The 24,774-nt window shown below is 39.9% G+C and overlaps 1 protein-coding gene across 6 annotated transcripts; it reads left to right on the top strand.

The window, feature by feature from the left end:
* The first annotated feature begins 235 nt into the window (after positions 1 to 235).
* stag3 (STAG3 cohesin complex component) lies at positions 236 to 22,780 on the top strand. 6 transcript variants are annotated; one of them, XM_085245431.1, is made up of 33 exons: positions 515 to 645; positions 810 to 884; positions 1,160 to 1,253; positions 2,607 to 2,825; positions 3,546 to 3,642; positions 3,944 to 4,020; positions 4,421 to 4,484; positions 4,584 to 4,625; positions 4,970 to 5,121; positions 5,747 to 5,944; positions 6,469 to 6,567; positions 7,091 to 7,170; positions 7,675 to 7,782; positions 8,068 to 8,164; positions 8,792 to 8,894; positions 9,048 to 9,151; positions 9,304 to 9,396; positions 9,480 to 9,572; positions 10,061 to 10,273; positions 11,068 to 11,135; positions 11,226 to 11,313; positions 11,984 to 12,064; positions 14,822 to 14,914; positions 16,162 to 16,354; positions 16,725 to 16,858; positions 17,320 to 17,421; positions 18,270 to 18,403; positions 18,706 to 18,828; positions 19,159 to 19,334; positions 21,395 to 21,587; positions 21,877 to 21,978; positions 22,098 to 22,185; positions 22,527 to 22,780. In XM_085245431.1, the coding sequence occupies exons 2-33, from the start codon at positions 856 to 858 to the stop codon at positions 22,575 to 22,577; spliced, it is 3,588 nt and encodes a 1,195-aa protein (XP_085101557.1). In that variant the 5' UTR covers positions 515 to 645; positions 810 to 855; the 3' UTR covers positions 22,578 to 22,780. The 6 variants fall into 6 exon arrangements, with proteins under 6 accessions (XP_085101538.1, XP_085101557.1, XP_085101546.1 ...); XM_085245412.1 differs by lacking the exon at positions 515 to 645 and adding an exon at positions 236 to 274 and having other exon boundaries at positions 4,421 to 4,625; XM_085245420.1 differs by having other exon boundaries at positions 4,421 to 4,625; positions 10,061 to 10,261.
* Positions 22,781 to 24,774: the final 1,994 nt, after the last annotated feature.

Below are 24,774 nucleotides of genomic sequence, written 5' to 3'. Positions count from 1 at the left end.
TTTTGCAAATATTTGTAGGTGTTTTCTTGTTTTTCGGGTTTTTTGTACTACTTGTACACTAAAGTGGCCCTCCAATGAAATGACCGTACCAGCAGTGGCCCACAGCTCATTTAAGTTTGAGATCCCTGCTTTAGATTAATCTCATGTGATTTACATGAGAACATCAATATTTTATTTTGAAGGTGAAGACCAGAAGTTGTGTTTCACCCAGGCTGTTTTGACGCTGGTCACAGCCTTTCAAACACAGAACAATGGACCAACTGGGAACTGAGGGGTGAGGATCCTGCGGTGGCGGGGCAGGGACCAGTCAACCACCTCAGGGTGCTACAAGCTATGGATGCAACCATGAAACCTATGAACACAATATACATAATGAAAACTATCTATATGAACACAAGAGTAAATTAGCTGCAAGGTGAAAGGGTTGCGAGTCACGGAGATATGTTTAACTGGTACCATTTATTGCCAATACTACTAGACAACCATGCAGAAGAATTGACCAATGAACATCGAGTTATTTTCTGCCAGGACCAATCACCTTCTAGTAACAATCCACAGCGGCGCGCTTTCGGCAGTTCGCAGTTTAGGAGGAAGAAAAGTTAGCCAAGGCAGAAAATTACTCAACACTAACTATATTATCAAGTGGTAAACTGATATCCTTAATCTGCTAGTGGTGGTTATTGAGTAGTTTCATTTGAAATACTTTAAGTGCGTCTTAAGAGCTTCATAAGTTGAGTTTATCAAACAGGCTAATGAAGTTTAGCTTGTCATCTTGCTAATTTTATTTTATACTGTATCTTTCTTCACAGCCTCCACTCCTGAATATAGTGAGTCTGGTACATTCCTTCAGCCAAAATGGCAAGTGGGAGTTCAGCTTTGGACAGGTAATGCTGATACTTTGTGTTAAAATGTCAAAAGGTTAAGAGAAATTAAAATAATAATTCTAATTTGACAGCGTTCATATTAAAAAGCATTGTGAAAGTTGCTACTAATGCTCTGGGTGCTCTGGCTGAAGCTAATAGCTTAAGGGTTGTATAATAATTCTACTTTTTCATAATGATACCTGCCTGTTTTCTTATCACCCTTCATTTAAATTCATCACAGTAAAGCTGATTTTTTTTTTTTGTCTAACTTGTCAATTATTTCCCTTGTCTTTTAGTCTTGAGGAGTTAGATTCCCCCACTGACTCAGGCAGTGACTATGAGGCCACCATGAAAGGAACAAAGCGAAGAAAACCAGCAGTATCTAAGCAGGTGGATTTTTGTTTTCTCTTTAAAATAACTTTCTGCTTTTTTATTAGTGATTGTAAAAGATAAATCTGCCATCACAATAGCTGCAAATGTTGTATTTATAGACCTTTCAGAAATTCCATTTGTGTCACTTGGTGACTGTCAGACGAATACAACTACAACAGAAAAGACATTACATGCACAGCTATTCGCTTTCTTCTCTTGGCTACTCCCCTCAGGGTTTGCCACAGCAGATCATCTGCCTCCATCTCACCTTGTCCCTAGCATCCTCCTCTGTCACACCTGCCCTCTGCATGTCCTCCTTCATTACATCCATGAACCTTCTCTGTGGTCTTCCTCTTTCCTCCTGTCTGGCAGGTCCATATTCAACATCCTTTGTCCAGTGTATCCATTATCTCTCCTCTACACATGTCAAAACCATTTCAAGCTTGCCTCTCAAACTTTGTCTCCACATTCTTAATGATCCTCATTTGGTGGCCATATGCCCTACCTTGATGCAATCCTCCCCATTCATCCAGGCTTTGAACTGATGTTAAAAGTATACTAGTTTGTCATATTGTCACTGGGTTTTTCACCAAGATTAAAGACATTAGCAGAAGCATCAGCAAAAATCAAATGCAGCTATCTGCAAGTAACATCCACATCATATCATGTCACCTAGACTTGTTCATCAGAAATATGCGATTAGGTATAAAAGACCTCTGAGCTTTAGATGTCCATGCTGATGGTGTATTCACCATGAAGAGCCTGTAACTCATCACTGATGGTTTCTCACCCCTTTTACACCACCCTTCCCAAAGTTGCTGACTTGTTGACTGTATTGTTGCTGACGTGCCTCCCATGTAAGGGAGGTGAGATTGCAGTAAAACAAAAAGTTAGAGTGCTCTCAGCAAATTACCAATAAAAAAAAGAACAATATATATCTGCCCACATCAAACTGACTCCACTTTCTCATCAAGTATAAATGTTATAATCCTTTTTTTTTTAATGACACTTATGCTTGATTCCCATGATAGTTTTTCATCAATCACTATCCCTATGTATTTGTATTCATTTACAAATTCAGTACAGTTACCACTTACCACTACCTGTTGTTGTCCCTGCCTGATAGCAATAAAATAAAATAAAAAATATTTTGTTTTCTTGGTGTTTAACTGAAGTAAAACATCAAAGTCATCCAGATATCCACAATACTTTGCTCCAGGTTCTGTGGCCAAACTGGTAATCACTGTGTCATCAGCAAAAAGACAACAACACTATAATAGATGTCTAATATACTTTATTTTGGCATGTTGCTTGTTCAGATCACAAGCAAAATGCATTCTAAATCCTTAAATAAATCTCTTTCATCTCAAGCCACCCAAGAGAACCAGGCATAATGCTGCACTGAAGGGGATGTCCAGCCCCAGTGGCAGCTCAGTTCCCACCCCTCCAGGTCCTTCCCCACAATCCGTCTCCCAGGGGACATCCATGCAGCTCTCTGCTAGATCTGTTAGGAGCATGAACGAGGAGAGCCAGATTATCAGCGCAAAGGATATCTATGATGCTGTCTGCTCTGGAAAGAGTGCCATGGTGGTGAGCAAACCCCAAGCAGAGGAGTGTGGAAGGAAGGGGGAAGGTAGCTTAGAGATAAACACATGAAGGGAGGGGGTACTGAATGAAGCATGTGTAATTATAAGAGAAAGAAGCTGACAATGAGGGGTTATCATGTGCTGTCAGTGGCTGACTGATGTGATCCTACACAAGTGACTCTGATACATTAAGAGAGACGGGTGTTCTCACTGGACCATGTAGTCAATGATTGACAGCACTTGTCTATCCCAAGTATTGTTCTTGCTATAGCTGCTTTTGGGTAAAGACTACAAAAGAAAGGCAGCATAACAAAAGAAATACAGTAATAAATTGTCTGTCACTACAGTGTAGAACTGCAAGACAATGCAGACGGGGACTCTGGGGGGAGGCTCATTATGCACATTCAGAAATTCTGGCAAATGGAAGTTAAAGAAATCTCTTCTGAAAAGGTTTCACAGTTCTCAGCTAAAGTTGACTGCTTTACAATAGGTTACACTTCCAGTATCAAGAGAATGGCTTCTGTGAATGGGTGTCTGCCATACTGCAATTTAGATTTAACCAGGAAATAAAAAGCTCCCGCCTTATAGTGCAGAGCATATAAAAAGCCAGTTTTTAAGCTGAAATCAGTAATGTTGTTTGACTGATATATTCTTAATGTGTGTATCTGCTCTTTGATCTGAATGAAGCATTTTCACTGGCTGCTTTCTCCCTGTCAATCTTAAGACGGTGGTAGACGAGTGGCTGGACAGCTATAAGCGGAGCCAAGAGGCGGGACTGCTGGTGCTCATCAACTTCATTGTTCAGTCCTGCGGATGCAAAGGTCAGAGGTTAAAAGACAGGCCAGAAGATGGGTAGTAGAGGGGGTGGGGGTGAAAGTTTTAGAGATTGAAATTTTGACTCAGTCATCAATAGCATTTCTGCTAGTAACCCAATGATGCAATGTTGAGACGAGAAAACTGATATTTTGCAAGAGTGGAATGAAAATGAGAGGAAATCGTGTAGATGAAATTATTACTAGGTGAAGTATTCTAATTATTGTAATATTAGGTTCATCTGAGGGGGGGTTACTTAATTTCCAAATCTGGAACGTTTCTTTATCCTTTAACTTTTTTCATGTCCAGGTGTTGTTACCAGAAAGATGTTTGACAGCATGCAAAATGCTGAGATCATCAGCACCCTAACCAAAGAGTTCAATGAGGTGAGGGAAAGGGGAAGAAAGCAGTTCAGCTGTAGTTTGGTTAAAATGTATTTAAAATATAAAGCTTGTTCCTACAGGAATGAAAGTTTGAATGTAGTTTGTAGTCTTTGTCTGTCTTCTGCCTACAAATCATCCTTCTGGAATTAGTTCAGAAACTTTAATAGCCTTCATGTCTCAAGAGATTGTGATCTGAAGGTTGGAGCACAGCATGATGGAAAACTCTCATTAAAATTTAATGCTGATAAATGGACACATTAATGAGTTAATCACTTTGGTTTTCCACTGATGTAATTGTCATTAGCGGAACAAACCAGAAGTTTGTGCTTCAGATAACTACATGAAGCATAGAATAGGAAGCTTAAAGCTCTTTGTCTCTCTGCTTCCCCCCCTTTTCTTCCAGGATTCAGTGAACTACCCTCTGTGCACTCCAGGGCCCCAGCTGAAGCGTTTCAAAGCAGGCCTGTGTGAGTTTGCTAGGGTTCTTGTGCGCTCCTGTCGGAATAGCCTTGTTTATGATGAATACCTCTTCCCTTCCCTGCTGGCTCTACTCACCGGCCTCTCAGACTCCCAGGTCCGAGCCTTCAGACACACCAGTACCCTGCTTGGTGAGCGATCTGATTCATGTGTATAAAAAAAGAAAGGCATACAAACACTTATAACAGCATAGTTTTTGATTAAGGTAGTTCAGTGCAATTTACTTTTGTACTTGATACATAGAGTGCCTTTAATCTGCTAATGCAGTGTGTTAATTAATAGGTTTTATTAATAATAGGTCAAATAAAGCTTAGCAGCATATCAAAAATTAGGTTAGTCTGGGCAGGTTTGATTTTTGGTAAGAATATACTTGCGCTTTTGTACTTGTCAATAAAAAGTACATACACCTTCTGCAATAATATGTTGTTTGAGAGTACTTTATAGACTTTTCTATCTCCATGTTTTCCTCTGCTAGCCATAAAGTTGATGACGGGGTTGGTGGAAGTAGCTGTAGTAGTTTCTGTTCAGCTGCAGACCACCCAGCAGCAATACAACACGGAAAACAGCAAGAGGGCGCACGACAGAGCCTCTGACAGACTGGAGGAACTGCAGGCCACCGTTAAAGAGGTGACACATGTAGACACACAAAGAAAAACAAAAGTTTAGAGACACAGCCACTTTTTCGTTAACACATAGGTCACAACATTAAAGCTGTGACATCTGCTTTAGGAAAAAAGTAATTGAAGAACATTTTTTGCAAATATCCCTTAACATAATTAAAATTATTGGCATCACTACACCAACATTTTCTTCTCTTGTTGCCCAGGTTGTTTAATGGCTGTCATGTTTGAAATAGTTTGTATTTTACTAACAAAATATCCATCCATCCATTCTCTTCTGCTTATCTGATTTAAGTGCTTGCTGACGTTTCCTATTTTGCTCATGTTAATTTTTGAGTTGTGCAAGTACAGGGACAACAGGAAGTGCACGCTCTGTGAGGAATAGTAAAATATGTAAAGTAGCATTTATACAGTTTTTTGTGCCTATGTTAATCTGATAATCATCAGAGTTATCACCTTTTGTTCTATAAGGAATGGTCGTTGCTATTTATTCTGCCCACTTCAGCAAAAGATGGTTACCACAGCAGATCAATATACCGACAGTGTTGGAGTCCTGGTGGACTCATTTATTTAGTCTTTCTGTACAGTATGTGTGTGTCTGAGTGGCTCTATTTGATATTTGTGTGTTGTAGTTGCGAGAAAACAGAGAGGAGCTGTCCTCCATGATGAATGCCACTTTCCGTGGTGTGTTTGTGCATCGTTATCGGGACCAATTGCCTGAGATCCGGGGAGTGTGTATTGAAGAGTTGGGCCTTTGGTTGAAAATGGACCCTGAGGACTTCCTTAATGACGGATGTCTTAAATATCTGGGATGGACCATGCATGACAAGGTACACACACATAGAGAGGACAAAAAGTGTATGTCCACTGACTTTTGGAAGGGTGACTGCATGTAAGCACTGTTTGTCTGCAAATAGTTATAGCAAAGTCTCGGTGTTGTCTTGTCCTTTTTGACCATTCTATAAACAAATATGTATTTTAAGCTTAATTTCCGCCTAAAAAGTAGATTGTTTTTTTTCTCTGGTGAAGGATGGAATATTAAAAACCCTGACAACTTCCTGTAATGTCATCCCTTTATTCACATTAAACAGCATCATTTGTCACTGAGTGCAACCAACAGTAGAGATGGAAGTAATTTTATGTGAAATTCCTTTTTCCCTCAATGAGAACCTTCAATTTTGGTATTCATGCTCTTGTAGACTTCCTACAGACGACACTATGGCAGAATATGTACAGACAAAGGAAGACTCACATTTTCACAAAGAGAAATTCCACTATGTACAGGCTTGAGCACAAGTCTGTATTCAGGTTATAGAAAGAGTGTTACCATACTCTGTTTTTTCCTCGCCCTCAGCAAAGTCCGGTGCGTCTGCAGTGTGTGCGTGCCCTGCAGGGTCTGTACCAGGAGAAGGAATTCATTGGGCGCCTGGAGCTTTTCACCAGCAGATTTAAAGTGAGGCATCCCTCTGGATTGGACTCGGCCCATTTAATTCTTCTTGTCTCCCTCTTTTCTTTCTCCCTCTTGACTGTCTGCCTGTCTCAGCATCTGCTTTTAATCTATTGTTTCAGCTTTTTCTATTGTTTCTATTTTGTTGTCTGCCTATGTCTTCCCTCCCAGTATTTTGTGCCTCCTCCCTGTATTTTCTTCCCTTTTGAGGTTTTTTTTTCCACCATTCCTGTTTGTTGTTATGGTTTTATCCTTTGTCTGGGCATATGTCTGGGTGCATTAATTGCTGCCAATTACTGATGGTTAATAAGCTCTTTTCAAACATATAAAAACCCTCCTAAGCCACATGTGCTGCAGCAGATAAATGGTATTTATGCCATGGCTTAGTGCCTAATGATGGGGCTCGTGTGTGTGAATGTATGTCTGTTGATGTGGGTGCATTATGCATAGCTACTGAATGTCTGTTGGCATGATTGAACAGTATTCTGTTTATGTGCCACTGCATATCTAAATGTCTGTGTGTGTTTAGGAGAGAATTCTCAGCATGGTGATGGACAAGGACCCAGACGTGGCAGTGGAAGTGGTCAATCTGCTGCTGCTGATCCAACAGTAAAGGGCTTTTTCTCTCTCGTCCCCATGCTTTGTTCTCATTATCTGAGGAAAAGTTGGAGCTCAAAGTATACCAAATATAGCACATTTTAATGCCGGAAGTGTATACTTTTGAGTTGCATCACAGAAAAGTCATATCCAATTCTGTGATTCAGTCTTGTTTTCACACATTTAGCATTCGTTTAGAAGTCAGAATAAGAAACTTTAACACCCAGTTTCTTATTTTAAATATAAAGATGCTTACTCAACCAACATATGTGATGGTTCCACATAACTCCTGCACTCTGCTTGGTCATGATTGCTGATGATTCATAGCATCAGTCGTGATCTAATGCTTGCCAACATCTCACACCTCTGACTGCAGTGAAATTAGATGTTTTTAGGGGAAATCAAAAAGATGAACAAAAATGAACTGAAACTGCTGGTTTTTGAAATGTTTGTCATCTTCTTTATCTAGTGTATGTACCTCAGTTGATCAGTACATTTTTATGTGTGTACTTGCAGGAGAACAGATGAAGGACTGGACGAAGAGGAGTGTGGCCACATTTATCCACTGGTTTACGCTTCACACCGAGGTCTGGCATCTGCAGCTGGTGGCTTCCTATACAGCAAGTACGCTTTAACCACACTTGGTCGCAGAAGTGGTTACAGAAGTGTAAATGTTGCTGTTTATTTATTTATTTATTGCATATTTCTTTTACAAAAATGTTCTAATTTTTGTTGGATTTACTAATTCATTACTGACCCTCAAAAATAAAGTGGAAATTCTATGCAAACATGTAGTTTGTATAGAATTTTTTTTTTCTATTTTTTTGTATTTTATTTTTTTGAATTTTTGTATTTTTAGTTAATATTATGTAAAATGTTCTTGTTTTTTATTTTATGTGTTTATGTTAGGCTGAAAAGTGTGATTACCAGTCACAGCCAGGAGAATGACAAAGCCAACAATGCAGCCTTTTTTCAAATCCTCATCTCCTTGTTCATCCAGAGTGAGGTAGTATTTCTTTCTCTCTATGCCCCCTCTCTTTCATTCTCCTCTGTTTGGAATTTAAGGCGATATGAAAGTACAAAAATGCAGAGCGGAGCCAAGAAGATGTTACTCAAGTTGGTCAAACCTGTTAACCTTTCTGTGAACGCATCAGCTTTCTGGCAAGAGTTCATCATAGATTGACAAATGGTGACCCTAAACATCTGTGTAACATCAGGGAAACTAGTCTTGACCAGCGCAGACGCAGGAGGACATGCTTTAACTCTGACTTAATTTCAAATATAGAGACTATATAATACTTATTAACACACTGTAAAATTTTCTTATGAAAAAATTAATCCAACCATATTCTGCTGCTAGTCTGGGGGCAGCAGTCTCGGGGAGACGCCCAGAGCTTGCTGTCCACAGCCACCTCCTCCAGCTCCTCTGGGGTGACACTGAGGCACTGAGACAGCCAAGAGATGTAATTGCTCCAGCTTGCCCTGGGTCTTGTATGGGGCTTCCTCCCAGTATAATGTCAAAAACACCTTTGCCAAATTGGCACCCAGGAGGCATCCTTATCAGATATCCAGACCACCTCACTTGGCTCCTTTGATGTGGAGACACATGCTAAAAAATCCATTCTCCTAACAGTTCCATGAGCATGGGGCATATCTGGTGGACAGCCTTTGGCATGTGGCAGGATCTGAGCTGAGAGACTGGGAGACAATGACCACTTTCCTGCTACAAGATGATGGTGAGGAACAAGATAAAACTGTAAACATGACAAGAGTATGAGCCTAAGCACGTAGCCATTTTTCCCCAGCACCAATAAAAATGGCAAGTTAGTGATAGCTGCTCCTTTTTGTTGCTACTCTGTTTCTTCAACTGTCTGTTTTTGTGTTGTCAGAACTGATGTATGAGGAGGAGGGTGTGCTCATAGAGCTGATGATGTGTGCGATCAGACAGGCAGCACAGGCAACCCCACCTGTTGGGAGAACTCAGGGCAAAAAGGTGGTGACACATTCAAATGCAAGAATAATGCTGTGTGGCTTGTGTTTGATGGAACAGTGGAGGCTGTAAATGAAATATTTTATGACACATTTTGCACATTTTCTCCACTAAACTTGCCTGTGATTGATTGCTGAATGGTCATGTGGGATTAGAACCTCAGTATGAAGGATAAGAAAATCCAGGAACAAGACAAGAGACGCATCACAACACACTTCATCCCTTTACTGCCACAGCTGCTTGCCAAGGTTCATTTAAATACAAATATTCAGCTTTTTTTATTGTTGCTTTAAATTTTAAAAGAAGAGTTTATGTTTATACTGACCTGCAGTACTCAGCGGATGCAAAGAACGTGAAACTGCTCCTCAAAGCTCCCCTGTACTTTGACCTGGAGATGTACAGCAGTGCTCAGTGGCTGGAAAAGGTAGGAGGACCAGAAATGTGTTTATTGTCGTCAATATGTAATGAAATATATTTAGAAAGTATTTGTGCTTCTATATTTTTTTTCTCTTATTCAGTATCCAAGTTAGTTCACGCTCAATGTGAATTATATGGTAATAATTAAGCTTAATGGCTTAAAGAGAAAAAGAGGCTACCAATGCTCAAAGACAATTTTATTTCTTTTATTTTGGAGCTATTATTTTATGATTTAGCATCTTAATATTAATGCAAATATAATATTCCAATATTAGAGGAAAATGAACTGAAGCCTGTCAGGTCCACAGTTAAACAGTGGCTGACTTTCAGGTCATGCCAGCTGTGAGTTTTAAGCTTGCCTGCAGTTAGAGATTTCCTCAGCCAGATGCTGAACCAGTGGTTCAGTTCAGTGTCTTTGAGTGGGAGGGCAAGCGATTTACCTTTAAATAATTACTATCCTAAGCGTTACATTCATATTCTACTTCTTCTGTTCAGCATTTGGACCTGCTGCTGTCCCAGGTATGTGGCATTGTGGAGAAGCACACAGAGGTCGCCGTACTGGAGGCTTGCGCCCACCTGGTCAGCGCTCTCAGCTCCGACTGCTACACCTTCTCCTCCCGCGCACAAATGGCATTCAGCCAGCTGTTTGATGTCCTTACCGAATGTTTCAGCACCTACGTAAATGACCTGCTCCAGGTTGGAGAGTGTGTCAGTGATGCTTGCATACCAGCAGATACATTTTATATTGTGCATGTGCATACTGTATACTTAAATGCAAGTTTTGTTGAAATGTAATACATTATGTTTTCTTGTTTTTAATCCTCTGTTTTGGGTTTTTTTTGTTGTGAAACACTTTGTTATCCTGGTTTTGAAAGGTGCTAAATAAATACAAATTTAGTTATGTATATAAGACATACATACAGAAAATACATATAATAATGTATGTAAGTATGTATTATCTTACAAGGACAGATTCCTCAAGAAAGGGGATGTACTATGCTTATTTTATGTCCATATTTTCATGTCTTGGACTAGAGTAGCTTTGCTTGATTCACTGTAAAATAATCTTAATTAAAAGGTTGTATTGGGCCTCGTTGCTGCCCCTCAGTTCATCCTCTGTCAAGCCAATATAGCTAATTTGTCTCTCTTCCCTTTAAGCTGGCTTTGTTATGATTGGCTGCCCTTTGTAAACAGAAGGCTTGCAAAGCATGCGGGTGGGGGGTGGCATTTAAAGCAGTCTGAAAGCTGTGCTGTTTTAGAGGAATTATGTCAGTATGACTCATATGAAACATGTTTAATATCATTTGTATTTATGAAAGAAAATAGATCAGAAACTTTACAAGAATTTAGTTTGGGTTTTTTTTGTTGGATTGGTGTAGTATTGCATGAGTTTTATTTAGTTTTACTGAGATACTAATAATGTATGATGAAAACTGGAAACAAAAACTGAAATAATATCGATGTGGAACTATTATCTGTATCATTTTGTGTTTGTGACCTAGGGTATTGCAGATGATGATGACACATACAGTGGAGCCACTGCCTTAAAAAGGATTGCTGCCCTTAGCAGGTATGCTGTTATAATGCATGCGACAATAGTATTAAATAATTCTTACACAGAAGTATGCAACTGTATTGCGTGTGTGTGCATTATCTCCAGTGCTAAGGACCCGACTGCCTGGAAGCTGTTTGATTCCTGTCTTGAGCTGCTGAAGAGCCGGATGGAATCCAGAGAGCTTGATAAGGAGGTTTCTGCCAATGTTTCATATTTGAGGGGGAGGATTGTGAATGTCATGACTATTGCAGTGCCATTTTATGAAAATAATAAGTAAAATGGGCAGCACGGTGGCACAGTGGTTAGCACTGTTGCCTCACAGCAAGAAGGTCCTGAGTTCAATTCCACCATCAGGCCGGGGTCTTTCTGTGTGGAGTTTGCATGTTCTCCCCGTGTTTGCGTGGGTTCTCTCCGGGTACTCCGGCTTCCTCCCACCGTCCAAAGACATGCAGCTTGTGGGGATAGGTTAATTGGATAATCCAAATTGCCACTAGGTGTGAATGTGCGAGTGAATGTGAGTGTGAATGGTTGTCTGTCCCTGTGTGTTGGCCCTGCGACAGACTGGCGACCTGTCCAGGGTGTACCCTGCCTCTCGCCCTATGACAGCTGGGATAGGCTCCAGCGCCCCCCGCGACCCTGAAAAGGATAAGCGGAAGCGAATGGATGGATGGATGGAATAAGTAAAATGGGGAATGTAATGAATTTCTAGTTAACAAAACATGAATGTCATATGAATTGCAAGGCTAAAAATGTGATCCCTTAATTCTCATGTCATGTTTTTAGGTTTTTGTACAGGAGTAGTTTAAGGAAAACATTTTATTCTAATTGAAGGTCAATTTTAACTCTCTTTTGTGTCATTTCAGCTGATGGTGCCAGCTATGAAGTGTGTAGCTTTTCACCTGATGTGGGCCAAAGTGAATGTGGTGAACTCCAAGCCAACTGAGGTGCTGGTCTCATGTTATAAAACCGCTGTTTGTCCTCCAACAAGGTTTCAAATGATCTGAATCTTTATTCTCAGATAAACTTTCGGTTATGGGTCCCGGTAGTGTCAGTCTACCTGCATGAAATAAGCTAAGCTGCATGATTAATACTTTCATAATGGCTATCACATCACAGGCAGCCCTAGGCGACCGTGCTGGTGGCCTTCTTGTGTGATTGTTAAGCTTTTCTTGTCTGTGTTGTCGAACAATTCACCAGCTGCGCAGACAGCAGGCAATTAACGCAACAGTCTGTTAGAGTGCATCTGAGCCCACAGCGACACTCGGATATTTATTTCCCACCGCTTCACACTTTTTCTTATTGATTGTCTTCACGTGTTTCCTGTCTCATTCTTGCTTCTCTTTAGTTTCTATTCTGTCTTTCTGAGCTCGTTTTCACTTTTTCTGCTGTTTTTCTCTCACTCATTTTTTACACACACTGAGCATGTCATTATTACTCATGCAGCCATTTGTGTGTTTTTCTCAACACTGTTCCAGAGAGAACACATCCAGATCCATTCCTCTTGATCAGTCATTTTCATTCCTTGTCTGTTCATGTTTTGATTGATGACTCGCACAGCTTTTTCTCTTCCTGTGTGCACTTAAATTGTGTTTTCCCATTGGTATCACATTATTACTGTTACAGTGGTGGATGCTCATTCTAAACAAAGTTTCAAATAATGAGTTCAGCCAAAAGGATCATAACGGGAGAGGAGATGAAATGGCTTGTTGATTAACTGAGGGGCTGTAACAAGGCCTAGATAAAGATAAACGGGGATTTGTGTGTGTGTGTGTGTGTGTGTGTGTGTGTGTGTGTGTGTGTGTGTGTGTGTGTGTCACAGACTGCTTTGACATAGTTAACAAAGACAGGAGACTGGGAGCGTCAGATTCTACCTTTAAAACTCTGAAGATGTATCTTGAAGATTGTGTCACCAACAATTCAAAATGTACAGATGCTACTTCTAACAGGTGGTTCCATGCTTGCCAAAAGCAAAAGTTTCCTGGGCCAAGTCTGGAAGGAGACACGAATCTCTTGTGAGTAGAGCTGGGCGATAGAACGATAACGATATGTATCGCGATATAACTTTTACTCGATAGAGAAATTAAGCTATCGCGATAGACCTCGCCGCTCTTGTCCTCTTAAAAAAAAAAAAAAAAAAAAAAAGGTCAGCCAATCCAAATTAAGTAGCGCAGAGCCGAACCAATCACAGCCGCAGCGTCACGTCGCGTGACTTGTTACGTACCGCACAAGTGCCAAGCCGCACGTGTGTTTGTTTGGGAAGCAGCCAGCGGGTAATGGAGCCAGTGGGTAATGGAGGAAATGAGTGTGCCGACTAGAAAAATCAACCGAGCGTGACCGAAGAGAAAACAGATGATGGTTCCAACGCCGGAGAGATTGTCGAACGGAAGAGCCATAGAAGTTCCGTAGTGTGAAGGTATTTCGGCTATTTCAAGTCTGACAAAAAACAGAGTAGCGTGCACTGTAAATTGTGCCGAAAGCAAGTCTGGAAATACAATAAACTGGTGCATGCGTCACACTGTGCGCCACGTTATTGTTTCGGTGAAATGAATTTCTACAATACTGTTAATTCTACTCTCTGCAGTGTTTAAATGCTTACATATACACACAGTTACTGTCCCTCCACACATACGACTCGGTTCTGCTTCTATGCCCCAGCTTTGTTTACTTTTTCCCACCGAGGCTTCTAGACTTCTGATTGGCCAATATTTCTGCACGGTTAGGAATCTAGCGCCACCTGCTGCTTTGGCATGTTCATAGCAGCGTTTTCCTTCATTTCTGCCTTTATGTGTGGACGGGATTCTTTTTTAAAACGAAAACGGAAAATCTCCGTTTTCAAAAATACCCGTGTACATGTGGACGTAGCCTCAGTCTCTGACTGGAAGCGCTAATTCGTCATTCGGCTTTTGTCAGACTAAAGTAACTGTTAAAACTGTTTAAAAAGCTCAGCTATACAACAAGGAGAGATCGAGAATTTCCTTTTAGTTCTCAGTTTATTTGATATTGACAAAAGTTAGTCAGTTTTGTCTGTTCTTCTGTAAAACAAACTAAGATTTATTTTTAGAATTAATATTTTGTTTCTAAGTGGAATTGACAATTTAGTCTGTTTCGTTTGTTCTATTTTGAAACTTAAACGCTTTAGCGGCTGCCTTTTGTGTAGTTTGCAATATTTGCCTTTATTTATCTGAAAAAGTCTCATGTTCCTTAAGTACATCTACCCTGTTGAACTTATTATGGGAAATAAATATTTAAATAAAAACAAGCTGCTGATTATTTCACATTTTACTTGTGAGCAACGGCACATTTAAATCTTACAAATATAGTTATTTGGCTTATATCGTGATAGATATCGTTATCGCCTGAAATGAAAAAAACATATCGTGATATGAAAAAATCTCATATCGCCCAGCTCTACTTGTGAGCTATAGCAGAAAGGGGCTACCCGAGCTACCTGCTGTGGCAACGCTGTGTGAATAAGGGAGCAGCCAAAATAATCTTATCACTTGAAGTGGTTTAATTAGGATTTCTGTTGTTGGTGTGTAGAAGGAGCTGAATTTCTAGGTTAGAAAACTAACTGCCCCAACCCTGCCAACATACACACACACACACACACACACACACACACACACACACACGCTTTAGTAAGAAGATAAGAAAATATTTAATCTGTCTTCCTCTGTTATTGTGTGCCTCTCTCACTCCAGGCAGAACTGAAGCGCCTGAAGAAGGAGGTGCGGTCGTTCTGCAGAGTCTGTCAGGATTGTTTGTCTTTGAATCAGACAGATATCAGAGATCAAGTAAGAGCTCTTTTTTGTCTTTCTTCTTCTTCTTTTTACAGTGCGCACCAATCCCATATGTGAAGTACTAGTGAAGCCATATCATTTTTTAACTAAAGGCAACTTTACACTTGGCTATCTGAGACAAAAGTCCATCTTAGGATATCGGTCCAAAACAACAGACCTAGATCACCCTGTGGGACATGACAAAACATAACTTGAAATGAAAGTGTTTGAAAATTACTGCGACTGATCAGTTATGGCAAAAAATCACAATAATTTTTTGGTAATTACTCAGATTACAATTCTTCAAAACAGTACGATCGTGAGTGCTATTAAACCTTTTCGTTTGCTGCTGCTGCTGGACTCCTTGAAGCCAAACTGTTTCCAAAGAGATGGACGGTAATTTTTTTATCTTGATTATTGTGGTTCCTTAATCATTGTAATTGATTTTAATCTTTGAATATTTACACCACCCTACTTATACCAAAGTCTCAGTGAGATGTCCAGTGTCTGTAAACAAACCATGGAGAACACGGTATACAGTGATGCACAATATATTGGCCTGTGTGAAATTGTCAGGAAAAACACCTGCCCTGGTGGTATGGAGGTGAAAGGATTAAAAAGATTTGTGAGGCTTTGTTTGCAGTGATTTTTTTTCACAACCCATGAGCTGATAAAATTCATTTATTTACTTAAACCTCATTTTAGCAGATGATTGCAATGGTGTCTTATATTTAAAAACAAAAACAAAAACCTTAGACCAGTTAGACTGTGATGTATAATAAATTTGGGCTTTTAAAAACAATCAAACTTTAGTGAAGAGTACAAAACACACTAAATAAGTTTTACTCAAACATGTTGGGGCTGTGTGTAATGATGGATGCAGCCACCATTGCATCACACTCAGGCTAGTAAAGTCCTGTGATGATGCCTTTGATGTTTTCAAACCAGAGACGATCTATGACGGTTGATGAGACTAAGGAACAAGAGTGCCACCCAAAAGTGCCACCTTTTGACTCTAGTTTGGATCACCATTTACAAAATTAGTCGTGCTTGGCACATTTTTGTTACGTTTTTGTATTAAAACACAGATATATATGTTAATTTATCATGTTATTCTTTTTGTTGTCATCATATAAACAAGCATAATCAGATTTATAGTCTATAATTTTCTTTACAAACTAAATAGTTACTCATCAGTTTAATTTCGGAGTCATATAGAGCTGGGTCTTGATATTTGGATAACATAAATTCTGTCCTTACAGGCATTTGAGCTGTTATGTGACTTGCTGTTGCTGTACAGTGTGGGTTCAGTCCGCTCCAAGCCTGCCCTCCAGGCACTGGCCCACCTGCCATCTGATTCTCTGCGGTCTGAGTTGGCCGCTTTCCTTCTGGACTACATCTTCACTGACACCGAAGACGTCGAGCTCCATGGCATCTTGACACCAACTGAAAAATGTACGCCTACTCTCAATAAATGTTTGCATGAACTGTGATACTTTCCAGAAGCAATTTGTCGCTTTGTCAGCCAGTGTTGACAAAGCGACAGCACTGTTAGCAGATGTCAGAATGAACTGAATGATGTAGTTTTTATTAGCTTGCACCATATTTTGGAAACTGCTTAGTTGTATCACTGCCTGTGGGTACAGTTTTTGATGTCTTGTTTTAAGTCTTCTTCTGTATCCACTTTCTGTTCCATATTTTATAATGTTCTGCCAAATATCCCTTTCATTCATGCTCTTATAGACCCCACAGCATGCTTTCCCTCTATCTCTGCATTTCTAAACTGTTAACTCCTCATTTCTGCCAACCTGGCTCTCCTCTTTAGCTGAGGATGAGGAGGAGATGAAGATACGTCTTCTTCAGAAGAAGCGCAACCAACTTGCTGGCTACTGTAAGCTGGTCATCTACGGGGTGCTGGACCTAACTGCTGCCACAGATGTCTTCAAGCACTACAACAAGGTGGAGGGATTGTTGGGTTTTATCAGCCCAGCCTATCACATATGACCACAAACACATTATATTTACACATATTACAATTCTTACTGTTTCTGTATCACAGTTGTGCGTGAATGTAGGCAAAATGTGTTAAAAGGTTAAGTCGTGACTTTAGTAATCTAGTTGGAGATCAGTCGTTGGACCGACATTCTTTGGGGGAATTAATTGGGATAGAAAGACGGGAAGCAGATTCATAAAAAAAGTAATAATGGAGAGGATGTGTAAGAGCGTGGAGGAGGGTGAGAAAATCTGTTTTAGAACCACCGAGGTGCTGGGAATGAGTCAGAGTACGGTTGCTAAAAGAGGCACAGGTGACTAGAACAGAGTGGGTCCGATTAATTTTTTTCAGACATTTATCAGAGCTGTTAATTAAATAGATTTGATGTTTTTCTGGTTTTTGGTTTGTTTGTTTGTTTTTCCGCTAGTACTTTAAGGACTTTGGTGACATCATCAAAGAGACTCTGAGCAAGAGCAAGCTCATCAACCCCGTGCAGAGCGCCAAGACTGTCTGTCTGAGTCTGCAGCAGGTGTGCACTTGCATGTCACTGTAATCTTTTGTATTTAGTGTAGAGGTTATCAAACTGTGCAGTGCGCCTCCCTGGCACAGTGTAGGAGGCTCACAGCGGGGGCACAGAAGGAGAGAGGTGAGATGAAAAGTGCATGCTGGTCTTCTAAAAACAACACAGTTATTAGTGTTTCAGTCAGCGGTAGGTACGTGATAGGGAGATGCTTTCAAACTCTTAAACTTGGGAGTCATAAATCAAACAATATTTAAGATTTGCTGTGACTTATCCAATCGAAGCATAACAGAGTTAGTTTTCTTCACTATAAAAATAGCCAGTTAACTGGTTTTGTATATTCGTGGGTACACTGCTGACAGGAACAGATATCACCTAATGGTTTTAATGGTTAAAAATTCCCACAGTTTGTATTACTGTTTATCATTTCATTTGTTACTTAAGCACATTACAGTAGTCTGATGAGGATTTTCCCTCAGTTTTCACATTAAAAATTTTTTTTTGTTGTTTTTTTTATAAAACACCTACCTAAAGTATACAGGGCTCCATATCAGTGACCTTTTTGTATGCAAGGACGAGTGTCACATACACAATAAACTTTGTGTGTTAGCTGAAGTACATTCTGAGTTGTTTTTCCAATTTAAATAACCAGCTGCACATATTTACTGTCTCTTAATTTGAAATTAAAACACATGTTCTTCATTTTCGTGGGTTATGTGGGAGTTCTCTTCTATAATTACAACCAGTACTTGAATTACTTAAAAGTTTGCAGCCTTAACTAACCAACACAGAATATTTGTTTGTGCATATCCAGATATATATCGTGCCTTTTATGCAACATGTCTGTGTGTGCTCAGCTGTTTTCAGAGATGCTCACGGAGCACCACAGCAGGCAGGATCTCACTGAGATTAGAGACTTGGCCAAGAGGCTTGCCATGAGCTTTGGCATTGATCTTCATCGTGTCCGCAAACCACTGGTGGCCCTGCACATGTCAGTAACACACGTTTCTCTTGACAAATGCACACAGGCCAACCTTACCATGACCTAGTTTACCTATTTATTTATTTTTCTGTTACTTCTATGGTAGCATTTTTAGAAGCAGCTACAGTTTCACATAGAAAAACGCTACTTTATGGCAGAAATCATCCGTAATAATTAACTCAGAGCTAGTAAGAAATCATCAGATTTGAGGACTGTAAAGAGAAATTACAGTATTCTTCACACTGTGGTTGTTCATTTTGTGTTTCTCCTTATGTCAAGAGATTGTTTGTGTTGTCTTTCTTTTTTATCAGGGACGGCATACGTTTCGCATTTCGGGACCCACAGGAGGGAGAGGAGCCAAATCCAAATGTGGCCTTCTTGGAGATCCTCAGCGAGTTCAGTTTTAAGTTACTGCAGCCGGACCGCGCCCAGCTGTGAGAAGCAAAAACACACAGACACGCTCACTCGTAACACTGCACATGTATTTCTGTATGTTATACATATGTAGGAAAAAAAATCTCACTTAGCAACAGTTTGAGAGAGAATACTTGTGATGTCATGAATCCACATGAATTATTATATTACAGGTAAAACAAAATAAAACAGTGTCTTCATTCTTGTTACATATTCGTTGCGTTGATCATATTATTCATTTAACTTAGATTCACAATTATTTGCTCAATTCCAGTGAAACTGAAAATGAAATGCAAACAAAGGTTTCCTCAGTCTTTGTCCCATCCTGATTCTCTGTCATCTCCTCCCAGAGCTGAGTTTCTGAAATCGGCATGTCCCAGCGCTGCCCTCTCCTGGCCGCCAGTCAAACTGTATCAGCGTTCTTTGGAAGCGCGCGCCACCTCTAAAGCCACTGAACAGGAGGGAGATGACGAAGTCCCTTCTCATGACATGCCTGTAGTGAAACGCAGGAGGACCACAGCTCAGGGTGATGCACATGCTACACCAAACACTCTGCATGGATATACTCTACGTCATAGCAGAGATAATTAGTTTTTTAAAAAATGCTTAGAAGTGGGAAGTCAATTTAATTTAACTTAATTTAATGGAAAATTCAGTCTTACCCCTGTCTTATGGTCAGAGGGCGAGGATGAGGAGAGGTATATGATTGTTGGACATGATATATGCCAACGAAGTGCTCTTTAATCCTAAGAAGTGTCTCATTGTTATTTTCAGTATTAGCTACTATTTGCCAATGAGGCTATGTACAAATTGATGGAAAAAAATGACACTGGTGCACTGGTTTGCACTACCACCTTGCAGCAAGAAGGTTTGAATCCACCTTTCTGTGTGGAGTTTGCATGTTGTCCCCATGCCCTCTGTTTGTCTCTCTGGGGCAGCCCTGAGATGAACTAGCTAGCTGTCCAGGGTGGACAGTAGGGCTGGGTATCGTCACTGATTTCTAGAATCAATTCAATTCCGATTCACAAGGTCCCGAATCGATTCGATCCACGATTCGATTCAATTTGATTTGAATCTGGGAAATTTTGACAGTCAGAAATATTATAATTCAGATCAGTACATTTACATATTTTTGTATCAATAAAAAGGAAGCTGACACATGCAAGACTTTATCAAAGGTGTGAGCGTCACAGCAGATGTCTTTGTGTCAAAGTAGCTGAGGATAAAACACGGAAAAACATGAAGGAGATTTTCCTGGCCTGGATTTTATAAAAATATTCTGCAGTACATCAAAAACGAAAGAAAACCATTAATCAACACATGAACATTACCTCTGAAGTTACAGCGGTTTTATTAGAGACACAGCTGAGCGTTTTGCATTTTGCATAATTTAAAAAAGTTTAAATTTGTTCAGTATTGAACGGCAGAAATTAGGTTTTCTTTTCGGAAGTATATAAAACGAAAAAAAAAAAAACATCGGCCGACAGCGCTGTAAACAACGGTAGACTTGTGCGTAACAAGCAAGCGAATAATGCAGAAAACAGATTTTTAGACGGGAAACTGTTCTTGAAGAGAGAGAGAGAGCTGTGCATCGTGGTCGAAGCAAAACAGTAAAAGTCAGAGTGAATTCATGACGATGTTTATGTGAAGCGTAGTTTGGATCTTCTTTTGCTGCTGGTTCGGTCAATATTGTTTGGAGAGAGATCAAACTAACAGCTTTAGAATCAGCGCAAAAAGGGCGTGAACACAAAGCGCCGAAACATCAGAATCAGCGAGCTGTCGGCTTTCAGCCCCGACTGTGAGAAAGGCGACATCTCACTGATTCTGATCCGCGGGTTGCGCTGTGTGTTTAAGGCTTTGTGCAGAATCCGTGTTCCTGCTCTCATTTACTGTCTTAGCTGTTGTTGAAATTTTGTGAGATTTAACCTGAGATTCTGGCATTTCGGGCAAAATAAATTTATATCAAAAAATCGATTCAGAATTTTAATGAATCGATTTTACATTATCCAAGCCAGAATCGATTTTAATCGATAAATCGATTATAAAAACCCACCCCTAGTGGACAGCTATCTAGTTCGCCCCATGTAACTGGATATGTGGAAGAAAATGGATTGATTAATATTTGGGGCCATTCAGAGGAGGAGTGACCCAAATGTCAGGACAAAGCAGTTATTTCAACCCAAATTGTGAAATCGTTTATCGTAATCAGTTATAATAACAAGAATATTATTCTTTTTCTTTTTAGCACATGATCCATGTGTCCATTATTTTCTTTCTGTTGTTGGTTTGGGTTGGGTGGTAACTTATGGAGTTGATCTGAATTTCAGTCCAGGAATTGCTGTAATGACTCGGTACCATTAAGAGAAACAGTGCAAAACTGTCATAGTTGTTCAAAATACAGTGATGTAAAATTAATAGCATTCTTCACATTTCGAAAGCCTTAAAAACATTTATTCTTTGGTATTTTTACTTCACATGTACATGTGTGTTTGGGAATCTGCTGAATTCTGCAGGAAGCAAATTTGCTACTTTACCTTGTCAATTAAAGCGTCATCATCTTTGTGTGGTGACTTGTCTCTCCTGCAGGTTCAGCGTCCACCACCAGAGGCTCCTGGTTGGACAACAGCAGCATCCAGAGCAGCCTGCACACCCCAGCCCTCACCTCCACTGTCCAGAAGCAACCCGCCAAGCGGATTGCATCCAGGAAACCAAGACCCGTGGAGTCGGATATCAGCAGCACCTTAACTGAGCCGGAGTCAGAGGATGAGTTCTCCCCAGGGTAAGTAAAATTTTATGATCAGCATGTCTGCAGTATCTGCTGCCTCTGATTCGAGCATTTGTAAATTACTGCCATGGGTCAGATGATTTCATGTCAGTACCTTTCTTTTCTGTGTGCTGTGTTACTGGTCAAAAGGGCAATCAGCAAAAGAAGGAAGATTAAAGCTCCTGCAGAGTTTTGCTTATGATGAAACAAATTTAATTTCCCCTGTGTATTAAGGCATAATCATAGACACAGAATACAGCAGGTAGACAGTGAAGTTGGAAAATTGTCTTCTGCTGCTCTCCAGGTTACAAATGCGAAAAGTGAAACTCAATAAAAGACGGCTGGCTTCCTCCAGCAAGAACACCCCCTCTCCAAGGCAGCAAGACCTGAACTCCCACCTCAACTTGTAAGACTGATTTTTAGACTGTTTAATACTTACTATTAAATTGTGAATATGTTCCATTTTACAAAAGCTATTTTCAACCAGAAATAATCACAGAATGGATCTGTGTGTGTGCTTCGCAGGCTTTCCCTGATTGAAGATGACATCTCAGAAAGAGATGAGGACGAGATTGAAGATTATCACAGTGACTCTGACACTGGATACACACTGGTAAGAACAAAAAAAACCCAAATACATCATATTTACTTTCTCTCATGACTGTGCAATCTGTTTTAACAGCACCTGTTAAGGTACAAATGAATTAATTCTTTAAAAGGAACATATACATGTCACCACAAATTCATTTTGGTCCTTCAGTGACCACAGTTGTAGGATCTGTGCAGAGAAAAAAATATGTACAAAGCTATTTATGATGAGAGGAAAAGAAGCACATGTGTGATGTTTTGAACTTTGCTCCTAGTGCTATATTTATACCCTTTGAATACAAATATGTTACATAAATCTAAATCAAGTACAACATACCTTGAAAACTAAAACTTGTTTGCTTGCAGCCTTCCACACGTCACACCTCACTGAGTGTCCTTGACGAGCTCTTTGACTGAGGTTAGCGGGGGATCATCTGTTCAGGACTTCTACAGTTTCAGTGTGATGAATATTAAGTCATCTGTTCTTCTGTTCACCTGTCAGACCTGTTTTTGTCTCTTAATTTTGTTGTTGATTGGGAAGTCTGGAATTAGAAGCTGTTCTGATGTATTAATAGGAATGTTTTGAAAATAACGATGTTCAGAATAAATGTTTCACTAAAGTTGGACTTGGTTCCTCTGTCTTTCATCAGCTCTTACGAGTTTCACATTTTTCAAAATAGCCTTCACTGTTGACATCACAGTTTGTTTTTGTTTTTTGTTGAACACCTTAATGTATATTAAAGATGCCTGATTTTACAAAGCAATACTAAAAGTAAGGCATTACAATGTATTGTTTTAAAAATGAACAAACTCAAAATGTTATTTAGATACACTGAAGCACTACTAGTTATTCCTGTTTGCAATGTGTGATTTGTTTGCTTTATTTCTAGGTCAAAAAAATCACTAATAAACAAGATCAAAATGAATTCCGAGGGTATCCTTTGTAAAAGATTAATAAAAGTAACAACATGCACAAAGTAACACATATTGCTTTGTAGTGAATTACACCATGAAGCAGAAGGAGCTTAGAAAAACAAGTGGAAGGAGTCAAGATTTTATTCAGCAGAAGACCTCAGTGCGAACTGTGAGGAGGCGCTATCTAACCTCTGAAGTGGCTGCAAATTTTACCAAGGTTTTAGTCAAATGCGCCCCTGTGATTTTACCTGCATCCTGCGATTTGATTTTTAGTTATTTTAACAGCAAACTGAAGAAAAGCCTTGACTCCGTTGCTCCACTCACCACCAAAAAGATTAACGTAAAACATGCATCACCCTGGAGAAACGAAGAAGTCAAAAAACTCAAAAGAAATTGCAGGGCAGCAGAAAGGAGATGGAGGAAAAATAAAAATAATATCAACCATCAAATATTTTCCGAGCAACTTAAAATGTACAATAATACATTAAGGAAGTCAAGAAATTCATACTTCGCCAAAATAATCAGTATTAACAAAAATAATCTCAAGGTCCTCTTTTCCACCATAGATCATTTATTTAACCCTGATTTTAAAAGCTCCAAAAGAACCCCCAGACTCACTCTGTGAGCAGTTTGCAGACCACTTCAGGGGAAAGATCAGCGCCATCAGATCTGATATTTTATCTAATCGCGATATGATTGTAAACACATCTGAGGGCTCGATTGTACCTGAGGAGACACTGGACAGCTTTGTCCTGGTTAATGCTGAGAACTTTCAGAAGGTTTTCTCCACAGTGAGACCCACCACATGTCTTTTAGATCCAATTCCTTCTTCACTCTTTAAAACACTTTATGGATTTTTTGAGGCTGAGCTTTTATACATGATGAATTGCTCTCTTCAGTTGGGTGTCTTCCCTGCTGCCTTTAAAACGGCGGTGGTGAGGCCCCTTCTGAAGAAGAGCAATTTGGACTGTAATGATTTTAATAACTACAGACCTGTATCCAACTTACCATTTTTAAGTAAAGTCTTAGAAAAACTTGTTTTTACTCAGATTACTGATTTTCTCAATGATAGACAGATCCTGGAGATATTCCAGTCTGGATTTAGGGTGAACCACAGCACAGAGACGGCTCTCCTAAAGGTTTTAAATGATCTTAGATGTAACTGGGACGCCCAAAAGCTCTCAGTCCTGGTGCTACTGGATCTAAGCGCAGCCTTTGATACAGTAGACCACGCTATTCTTTTAAACAGACTGAAACACATGGTGGGCCTCTCTGGTGCTGTACACAGCTGGTTCACTTCCTATCTCTCTGACAGAACTTTTATGGTGAGTATGGATACATGCTCCTCTAAGATCCATAAAATGACATGTGGTGTGCCTCAAGGGTCGGTTCTAGGCCCTGTACTTTTTAATTTGTATATGTTGCCTCTCGGCGGTGTCATCAGGAGGCATGGAGTGAACTTCCACAGTTACGCTGATGACACGCAGCTGTACATCTCCGTGTCTCCTGATGACACCAGACCAATGGATGCCCTTTTTAACTGTATCTTGGATATAAGATCTTGGATGGCAGAAAACTTTTTACAGCTTAACCAGGACAAAACTGAAGTTTTAATCGTCGGTCCCAAGGCTCAGAGAGAGAAACTCTTGTCTAAATTAGAGGCATTTTCACTATGTCCTTCGCTACAAGTGAAAAACCT

This window comes from Mchenga conophoros, linkage group LG2, assembly GCF_057382185.1.
Source record: "Mchenga conophoros isolate Kocher_MC1m ecotype Shallow Benthic linkage group LG2, M_conophoros_male_GT1.1, whole genome shotgun sequence".
NCBI lineage: Eukaryota > Metazoa > Chordata > Actinopteri > Cichliformes > Cichlidae > Mchenga > Mchenga conophoros.
This window is presented reverse-complemented; position numbering and strand designations above follow the sequence as displayed.

Coding starts and splice junctions, on each gene's coding strand:
- stag3 (XM_085245412.1), top strand. CDS start 856: ATGGCAAGTGGGAGTTCAGCTTTGGACAG. Junction 5,122..5,746: donor TGCAGGCCACCGTTAAAGAG/GTGACACATGTA, acceptor TGTGTGTTGTAG/TTGCGAGAAAACAGAGAGGA. Junction 21,588..21,876: donor GAGGATGAGTTCTCCCCAGG/GTAAGTAAAATT, acceptor GCTGCTCTCCAG/GTTACAAATGCGAAAAGTGA.